Source organism: Salvelinus namaycush, chromosome 3 (assembly GCF_016432855.1).
Source record: "Salvelinus namaycush isolate Seneca chromosome 3, SaNama_1.0, whole genome shotgun sequence".
Taxonomy (NCBI): Eukaryota; Metazoa; Chordata; class Actinopteri; order Salmoniformes; family Salmonidae; genus Salvelinus; species Salvelinus namaycush.
Genome location: NC_052309.1, coordinates 61,374,982 through 61,385,134, shown reverse-complemented (window position 1 = coordinate 61,385,134; position 10,153 = coordinate 61,374,982). Strand labels below are relative to the sequence as shown.

Here is a 10,153-nt window from a genome sequence, read left to right as displayed (position 1 = left end):
CTGTACAGAAAAAAAATATTCCAAAACATGCATCCTGTTTGCAACAAGGCACTATAGTAATACTGCAAAAAAAGAGGCAAAGCAATTACATTTTTGTCCTGTATGAATACTTTCTGAAGGCACTGTATATGCTACAAATGAGGAAGCGTCACTCTCTCTCCCTCAAAAGTTAATATCCCTAAGAAAGTATGGGCTAGTTTTACAGATAGATTGCACCAGTACTGTACTACATTGTCCTCTAGTCCATAAATAGTCCATCCCCGACATCACAGAACCAAATGTAGGACTTCACTAAGGAAACCAGTCCAGAGCCCTTATTACCATAATCAAATGCAAAGGAAAAAAATACCAACATTTTGTTTATTTTTTATTTTCTATAAAAGAGATGAGTTTACTCCATGATCATAACAGATTTAATCATTGACCTCGACAGACCACTCACATACCAAACAATAATCGAGGAAAATGTTACACAAAACCCCCCAAAAAACAAAAGACCAAAAATGTAACACAAAATAAAATACCTGAATAAAGCAAACTCTGCTGAGCACATTCTGAAGAAGAATCCATATTTATGGCACATCATGTCCATCAGTTACCATGGGGATAAAAATAAGGAATTAATAAAAGGCTTGAAGGAATGAAAAAGTATTTGACCTTTTCATAACCTGTCTAACAAAACAAAATTATATATAGGCTATTCATATATGGTGGACTCCATCAAAATGAAGACTGGCTTTAGCAAAGAAACTCGTTCTCTTGTAGCATTTTGTATATTAATCTTCATCCCCATTTAAAATGCTTTTCTATAATGGGGCACATGCGTCCCTGCGCCACATACTAAAATCATACATACATACTCATCCTCACAAACGTTCTGACACACAAATGCTAAAGTGGCGCGGCAGAAACAGGTCTACTTAAAAATGTACTGATTGAATGAAAATGAGAAAGTAGTCGAGTCAAGTGTACACTCATACCACAGAAGTCCAGCTAAAACTAGATTTAAACCTGAATATCGTTAAATGGGTAAAATATAAAATGCTGACTTTTCCTTTGACTTTTTACACAAGCTTATCCTAAATCTCCCTCCCTCCCCTTCCCACCCGTACATACTGTATCCACCCCAAATGTAATATATGCCAACTAGAATCATAGAACAATACAGGCACTGGAGAAAAACACCATAAGAGAAAACGCAGAGGACAGGGTCAGAGGTCAACCTGTCGTGACCCTCGACCTGTGACCCCCTCGCCAACTCCAACAACAGAATTAGAACTTACATGTATCCACTAGAATCGAACAAGAAAAAATATAGAAATCAGAGCTGTTTTTGTAGGGTTTTCTAGAACATTTTTTTTGTCAAATTTATTTCTCGTATTTTTGTACGGCTAAAAGTTTCCCTCTGATTAATTGTAGTCATAATAATAATAACAAGACTCATGCACAGACTAGCCCGGAGGTGGAGCTCTTTTTTTGGTCTCTGCTCTCAGCATTAGTAAAGTCTGGAGGGTGGAGGTACATCCCAAATGGCACCCTATTTCCTATATAGTACACTAGAGTACCCCATGTGCCCTGGTCAAAAGCAATGCACTATATAAGGAGCATTTTGGATGCATCCTGGTACTAAATCTGTAAGAAGTGTCTCATCTGTTCTTATAAGAGCCCAATAAAATTGCAGTTGGAACTAATTATGTTTTGAGGTTTGCCTCACCCCATTCCTTGTCCCCAAATGACATGTAAAGTAGAGTGGTGGGCTCACTACCAGATTAGAACCCTTTGGATATGTTCCAACAACCATACCAGCACACCACTTATTTTGCATGTCCAATACATTGCTTCATTGTAAGTAGTATGCTAGTGTGTATAATGTAACATTCTTTTAACTTTAACTAGGCAAATTCCAGGCCAATATACAAGCAAGGAACAGGGAGGAATCAACACAGTTTATAAATCAAACAGTTCAGTAATAGTTACTGATTCTCTGGTTCAATAGTTTATATGAATCAGCTGCAAAGAGGAAAATGCCATTAATGACCACTTTCCTAGCTGTCTCCAAGCATAATACACAATAAGGTGGTTACAGTGATGGTGAACTCAGATTCAACCCAACCAAGACACAGCTCTAGAAACAGCTGGACTCTGGCTTCATCCAAAATGGCACCTGGTTTCCTACATAGTGCACTAGTTTAGTAGTGCACTATAAAGGGGATAGGGTGCCATTTTGGGACTGAGCCTCTGCCTCTAGTAGTGATCAGACTGTTTTGCTCCAGCTTCAGATGAGGAAGAAAACATGAAATATGAAAACTTCAAATGGTTGTTTAATTAATTAACACTTGTTGGAATAATGCATATATTAGGTTTTATCCTCTTAAAAACTACCTAAACGCTTTGTTTGAAGAGGGGTGATGAGGACAAGGGGGAAAAAATCTATTTATATATTAAGAAAAAAAACACATATGAACAAAGAAGCATTTTTTTTTTTAAAGGAGAAGTGGGAGGAATTCAGCATTAAAAAGGTAATGGTTGTTTGGCATAGACAGTGGGGCAAGTGTGTTGGTGAGGGGAGGGAGGGAGAAAAATATTTACAAAACAAATAAACAGTAATCATAGAATAAGAAAATACCTCTTTACAGTAGATCCTACATAATGAAAAAAGAAATCTGCACTTAATTCTGCTTTCTCCCTCCCACTGCAGACGGACTGTTCCATAATTTGTTGTTACTGATTTGTTCATATGCCCAGGCAAGGGAGAGAGGCCTATCTAATGTACGGTCTGTGTGTGTGTGTGGACAATGGACAAGAGTGAGGCAGAAGGCAAAGCTGTACTGTACCTCCTCTCCTAGAAAAAGAACACGTCAGAAGTTGAAGTCCCTCCCCCCTTATACACACACACCTGTCCCCAACAATTCCTTACATGTGTTCTCTCTAAAAAAGAAAAGAAAAAAACAGATCACATAAAAATATTTATTCTGCCTCTCCTCTTATCAGACAGACGCCTGTCTGGCAGTCTTTATGAACACCCCAGTCTCGGTCCGTAGATACGCATAGGTACTTTGTTTCTCAGAGCATTTCACCGTTGCTGTGTTTTTCCATTATCGTCTTTTACTTCCATTTACAAGATTGTTCTCCTTCGCTCTGTCCCGTGTGAAAGTATCAATCAGGTGTGAAATTACATGACCACCCGGAGTCCTTTCCCTCATGTCTTGTTGCCAGGGGCAACAACAAGGGTCAAATCCCCAGAGAAACGACACCAAAACGTGGTTGAAAATATCCTGTTTATGTCGCTCCTTCAATGTGGCGTCTTACTTCCAGAGGCTGCATAGCAGAGCAGCTAACAGCCGAGTAGCTCGCCAGTCTAGCTGAAGATCACCCCCTCTGCTCTGGAGGAGGGGGGGGGGGGGGATTGTTTAATTCACATCCTGTATCTTGGTTCATTAAACCCCCCCCCCCCACCTGTGATGTCATACAGAAGATTCCATTTCATACGAAATGTTCAATTCCATATTCATTATTCTGTTATGTGTTCTTGTTTCAGTGTTAAGTTTCTGGGGGTTCTCTCGTCATCAGAACAAGTTCTCCTCAAAGATAGCCATCAGGTCGCTTTGGAAATTCATGTCGATGGTCGCCGCCATCTGGAGAGGGGAGAGAGATTGAGGTGTCAGAAGAGCTGAGAGACTGAACATGGCATAGGGACTGATCATAACAAACTCACTGACACCGCTTTTGTGCTTCTCCCCTTCTGTCAATTCCCAAAGAGAAAGACATGGATATGTAAAATTGTTTTACAAAATGCAATACACGAGACAGGACAATTAAGGACATGCAATAGTCACAAAAAGAGACATGCCAACTATGAAACACACAGGACAATGCACATGACAATAACCCTACAGTAACAAACAAATAACCCAATCCCCCAACTATTAGCGATGGGGGGAAAATTTGATTCAGTTACATATCGGGATTTGACGATATACCGTATCGTTTTGACAATGTCGCAATATTATTTTTGCACTAGTTGTCTGTATCCATTATTTTTCCTTCAAAGCTTTTTCTCCTTTTTAAAATAGGGAACCAATTTGTTTTCAGCACTTATTTCCATGAACGGTCAAAACACATTTTTTCATGGCTCTCTCGTCTATCTACAGCAGATATATGGCGAGCAATATGTTAGGACCATGGAATCGAATCAATAAGTATCGTCATAACATCGTATCTTGAGGACCTGTTATGGAATTTTTATGAATAATGACTAAATTATGTATACATTTAACGTAGAACTATAACTAAAACTACCCTGTCATTGTATGATTGTATGAAATTTATTAGAATCATACATCTATAAATCTGATGTGTGTAGTTTTAGTCAGAATTAGGACAAGGACTTTTTGTTCTTTTTTAGTATGTAAGCAGGGTGCAATTGTGAGACAATGTATGAGATAAGAGGAGCTATCGACAGACAAGCTCTACTACTGTGTTCCTTACAGGACTTACAAGGTCTCTCCCCTCCCACCCAGAGAGGGGAGAGACCTTGGGCTTGTAGTAGATTGTATAACAGGTGGCAGACAATGTAGGAGAAGAAGACTTGTGAACTATATTGTCATTGTTTCTGAGAGGGACATTTATGACGAAATGTGAGGTATATAGACCAATGTACAGGAAATGATAGGCAGAACGTTCCGGTAAATAAACATTTGACTATTGTAGACTGGGCCTCTGTCTGTTTTTATTTCTATCAGTATCCTACAAATCCTGATATAGCAGACGGAGTAATTTAATTAAATTGGTTAAAGAACATGAGAACTTAATTCTCCTAACAGGACCCTGGCAATTCCCAGCCCTATCAACTATGTGGGAAACTAGTCTCACCGCTTCTCTCCTCCTCCTCTCCTGCTCGCGGCGTCGCGCTAGCTCCCTCTGCTGGTCCTGGGCTGAGGGCTGGGGCGGTGTGGGGGCCTGTGGCGGCTGGGGGAGGGCAGCGGGCTGGGCCTGGGGGGCTGGTGCCTGGGGTTGCTGCTGGGGCTGGGTGGCCTGGATATGTTGCTGCTGCTCCAGACGTCTGCTTCGAGGCTCCTCATGAACCCTCCTCGACTGCTGCTGAGGCTCCAGGATATCCTCATCATCCCGGTCACGACCCCTGAGAGAGAGAGAGAGAGAGAGAGAGAGAGAGGAGTGAGTTTCACAAATTCTTTGTAGCACACATTCTCTTGACGACCAAGACTTACTCATAGAACAGCAAAGTGCTTCAATTTGACGAATTTTGTTCATTCACAGAGAGAGGGAGAGAGCAACAGAGAGAGAAAGAAATGAGTTTCGCAAAGGCGTGGTAGCTAACGTGGAATGTTCTTTCTCTCGACAATCCCGGATCCGCAAGACTCAGAACACCAAAGTGAAACTTCATTTGACAAATTTTGTTCGATCACACACAAAGAAAATGTATTGTCAAACATCGATGTACAAAAATAAACATTGAAGGCAGGGTTGAAACACCTCAGAGTTTTTGTAGACGACCCAACTGTAATTCCTCACCGTAATTTCTCCTGCTCCCGGCGCAGTTTGTCCCTCTCAGCCTGCTCTGCCTGGGCCTTAAGAGCCTTCTCCCTCTCCTCTTTCTCCCGGGCGGCCCGGCGGAACTGCTCGAAGCTGTCGCTAGACGACTTCACTGCAGACAAGGGTGCTGACGTGGACTTCTGGGCCAGGCTGGCCCACGAACCCATGTTCTTCAGTTTCACATCCTGACCGACGGATAGATGGACGGATGGCGACAGGCAGATGACAGCGAGGGAGGGGATTGAGGGAGAGCAGATATGTTAGTATTTGACTCATCACATACCCAAACTATTGAAACGAGTGGCTATGATGGTATTCTCATAATATGAGATAATATACAGAGTATACCAAACATTAGGAACATTGAGTTGCGCCCCCCCCCCCCTCAGAACAGCCTCAATTCGTCAGGGCATGGACTCTACAGGGTGTCGAAAGCGTTCCACGGGGATGCTGGCCCATGTTCACTCCACTTCCCACAGTTGTGACAAGTTGGGAGGATGTCCTTTGGGTGGTGGACCATTCTTGACACACCCGGCAGCAGTGCAGTTCTTGAAAGAAACTGGTGCGCCTGACACCTACTACCATACCCTGTTCAAAGGCACTGAAATATTTTGTCTTGCCCATTCACCCTCGGAATGGCACACCCACATCCTCCCCTTCATCTACACCAGTGGTCACCAACCTTTTCTGAGTCAAGATCACTGAGTCAAAATGCATGCCGAGATCTACCGCTCTGATTTTTTATTAACATGACTTAAATGTAAGCCTAGGCAACATTAACTAATTAAAAACAGTTCTGTAGCAATGAGGTTTGTGCAGTAAGCTATAGGCCCAATACATTATCACCACATACTGGCTTTGCTTGAATTCCCCTGCCAATGCATTGTTGTCCGGGACATTTTTTAAATTATATTTCGAAATTTGAGGTAGCTATTTGATCCCACCGGTAATAGATCCATTGTTGTATTACTTGTGAGGCACAGCTGAGTGAGCATACATTTAAATAATTAGCGTTTTATTTTACTGGGCTGATGGAGCCTGCATCTGATGGTCAGTCTCAGCGGAGGGAGAGAGCAGCAGACTGCGGGTCCGCCTCTCAACATCCCTCCGCTCTCCCTTTCCTCCACTGACACTGACCAAAAAGGGACACCGTCTTCCAGCTGATGGCGAAACTCAAGTCGCACCACATTATTTCTGCCCCGTGCACAAATTCCTGTTGTTACTCCTATGAACAGAGAAAGTGAAATATTCCTTGATATTAAAAAAGACCCAAGCCGCTAATAAAACAAGCCTATAGATACACTTTCCTACTCATTCATTACTACTGCAGTGCTTGTTGTAGCGCTGAGTGGAAATAGGAAGAACGCGCATTTTATGGGTTATAAAAGCGTTGAATACAAAAGTCTTGACAGTGCTGAGTAAGAAATTAAACATGAACTCAGTCATAAAAACAGAATCTCTTTGCTGTATTCGTTGATAGTCTCTCTCTAGTCATGGTTTTGAAATCTCACAGTATCAATTTTGCTGTAGCTTTCTTTTATGCCTGCTACGTTACTGCAGACACTGTCATCTGAGCAATCTGATTGGCCAGCGGTGGCATAGTGCACTTGATTTCCTCTCCAGGCCCACCGGGAAGGCAGAGTTAGTACCTTCAGACATGAAATGGCAATAGTTTTCAGCTGCCCTGTGCACCGGGTAGGCATTGGCTGCACCTACCACCAACAGCCCGAGACTAATAAAAAAAAAAATAGTAACAAGACTTTATCGTTTGTTTTTTTACAGAAATGTTTGGAGATCGACCGGTTGATGACCACTGATCTACGGTGATTGAAGTTGATTTAACAAGTGACATCAATAAGGGATCATAGCTTTCACCTGGATTCACCTGGTCAGTCTGTCGTGGAAAGAGCTTCATGTTTTGTATACTCTGTATTACATTTACATTTTTAGTAATTTAGGGGACGCTCTTATCCAGAGGAGCAATTAGGGGTAAGTGCCTTGCTCAAGGGCATGTCGACAGATTTCTCACCTAGTCAGCTCTGGGATTCAAACCAGTGACCTTTCGGTTACTAGGCCAACACTCTTAACCGCTGGGCTACCTGCCACCCATATGTTTATAATAAGGTGTATGTGTGTATGGCAACGTGCTGCTCTGTCTTCCACCCTACCTGTACCTTTTTGGGGGCGACGGGCGTTTTGGGCTCCTGTTTGAACTTGTCCTTGTCTGGCAGGGAGGAGGAGGAGGAGGGAGGACCGCTGGGCTCTGAGGAACGGATGACCGGCCGAGAGCTGTCCATCGACTTCACATCTGATGCACGTAAACAGACACAAGGAATACAGAACATGTCAAAAAGAAAGACGTGTGTGCGCATTCGCTCGTTTGTTTTACACACAATCACGTTCCTTCTTATGGAACGTGTGTTTGTCTACAGATGAGCACTATTCCCACTTCCACACATAGTGCACCCCCATAAATAGTACACCCACAAATAAAACACACTAGGCTGGGCAACATGGCCAAAATATTTGACTGTATTTTATGTTTTTGAATCATAAAAGTTCTACATTTGCTTTATGAGTAGTTCATGACCCCAGGGTGGCAACACATACATACATACAAGTGTTTTTAATGGGGCTTTCTCCATTCTGATTGTTTTATACTGTTTCATCAAACTTAAACCCACATTTATTTGGCATATTCATCCATTTCCTGCACTCATTGGGGATCACTGCCACATAGGGCTGCACGATATGGGCAATAAATCTAGGCCTTGTTTTTAACCAAATGTTGACTTGCGATTTAGATCAAAACACTTTGAAGTTGTTGGAATCATGGAAAATAATGATTATTCTAATTCTATAGTTCAAATATAATAGTAGGTACTTTGAATACAGTGTTTGACATGACAAGGAATGAAAATGCCAAGGAGTTATTGTGACAGAGTAGAAACCAAAGTGTTGGTCAGTGTTTCCCAGGGGACCATATACTCTTTGGCTACATTGAACGTTTTCTCTTACTTCATGTAGCTAACATTCATGGCTTGCCTATTCCTTTTTGATTTAGAAGACACTGATGCAAACATGCAGATTTAGGCCTACACTAGCACAGAAATCAGGTTGTATTAGCTAGCTACATTTGTTCTGACACAGAACATTTATTAGCTAGCCAGCTGACTAGCAAATAGCAGCTAAGACGATTTATTTTAGCCAAAACTTGCCAACAAAAGACAAACTAGCTGTGTGCAGACTGTAAGAGAAACTAACAGTGTAATTGTAAAACCTTTGTGGATTTATATTAAGGAGAAAAGTGGAAAGCAGCATCGTTGTCATCGACGTCTTGTTGCATCTGCTGCATTGACTATGCAGACTCAAGTGGTCTCGTGTTCGAGCAACAACTGCACAACTGTCACTTGAGTGACAGGGGGGCGGGGGCTTGCTGAGAGAGTGAGAGCAACGACTCAAGTAGCGGAGTAAACTATAAAAGAGGACGTTACACATGGCGGAGTGGCGTATTTAACAAACCAAACATTGAAATACCGTTATAGAAGGTAAAGTAAAAACCCAAACCAGTATATAGTAAAATACAGTATACCGCCCAGCCCTAACACACACACACAACGTTTTGTATTGCTATCCTTGTGGGGACCAAAGAATTGATTCCCATCCAAAATCTTATTGTCCTTAACCTAACCTTAATTCCAAACCCTAACCCTAGCCCCTAAACCTAAAATAATTTTAAAAAATCCTTGTGGGGACCGGCAAAATGTCCCCACATACCAGTGTACTCACTCTGCTGTGCGTGGCCTGGTAGAGAGGGCTTGCTGTGGCTGTCTGGGTGTTTGTGAGGGTCTTGTCTCATGGCTGGGCTGAAGGGCTCTCCTCCTCGCATCACCGGAGAGGGAGGCAACTTCTCTTCTTTCAAGGCTACTAGGGCCGGGGGCGCACGCTGCTCCTTCAACACACAGCACACGGCCGGACAGGGTTAACGGCACATTCTGGAAGATGTTCTGCTCTTCATTGGTCGTTTCGATGAATGATACACACCCATTAAAAAACACACTCAGGATTGTGGCTTAAATGCTTGCTGTCCCTTTAACAAGCACATAGAAATGCAGGTTAACACGTACATTCCTCACACACAGAGGCTCTATCGAACTTCACACGGCACAAGCAGACAAGACCAGGGATTCAAATAGTGTGGTTTTCATTCAAATACTTTCAGCTGTTGTTTGAGCCTGCCTGCAGCGCACTTTTTGTTAGGACTAGTCAATGAACTCCATTGTGCCAGGCAAGCTCAAACAACCCAGCGAAGCTGTAGTACTTGAGAGAAAACATTATTTGAATGCGCGTTCGCAAAACCGATCCAGACTGACAGAAATAGAGACAGATACACACACACACGCGCTACTCACTTTCTTGGGCTGCAGGTTGTGTGGCGGAGACTGGTGCGTTATGGGGGGATACTGGGGGAGGTGGGGGGAATGCATCATGATGGGGGAGGGGTTCTCCCTTAGGTGCCCTGTAGGCAGAACAGAGGGAATGATTAGAATCACCATTTAGTCTGATTCAAAACCTAGAGCACAGTGTCCTAACATACCAA

At 42.6% G+C, this 10,153-nt stretch overlaps 1 protein-coding gene across 4 annotated transcripts in view; it reads right to left on the bottom strand.

Moving 5' to 3' along the window:
- Nucleotides 1-346: 346 nt before the first annotated feature.
- The window catches only part of LOC120034251 (bromodomain-containing protein 4-like), a 63,869-nt gene continuing 54,062 nt past the window's right edge, over nucleotides 347-10,153 (bottom strand). For 2 of the 4 annotated variants that reach the window (XM_038980771.1, XM_038980753.1), the window contains 6 exons: nucleotides 9,966-10,072; nucleotides 9,343-9,505; nucleotides 7,728-7,861; nucleotides 5,533-5,738; nucleotides 4,873-5,140; nucleotides 347-3,635 (listed from right to left, as the gene is read on the bottom strand). In XM_038980771.1, the coding sequence (XP_038836699.1) occupies nucleotides 3,567-3,635; nucleotides 4,873-5,140; nucleotides 5,533-5,738; nucleotides 7,728-7,861; nucleotides 9,343-9,505; nucleotides 9,966-10,072 (947 nt within the window). In that variant the 3' untranslated portion in view covers nucleotides 347-3,566. The other 2 variants (XM_038980762.1, XM_038980776.1) reach the window with 2 other exon arrangements.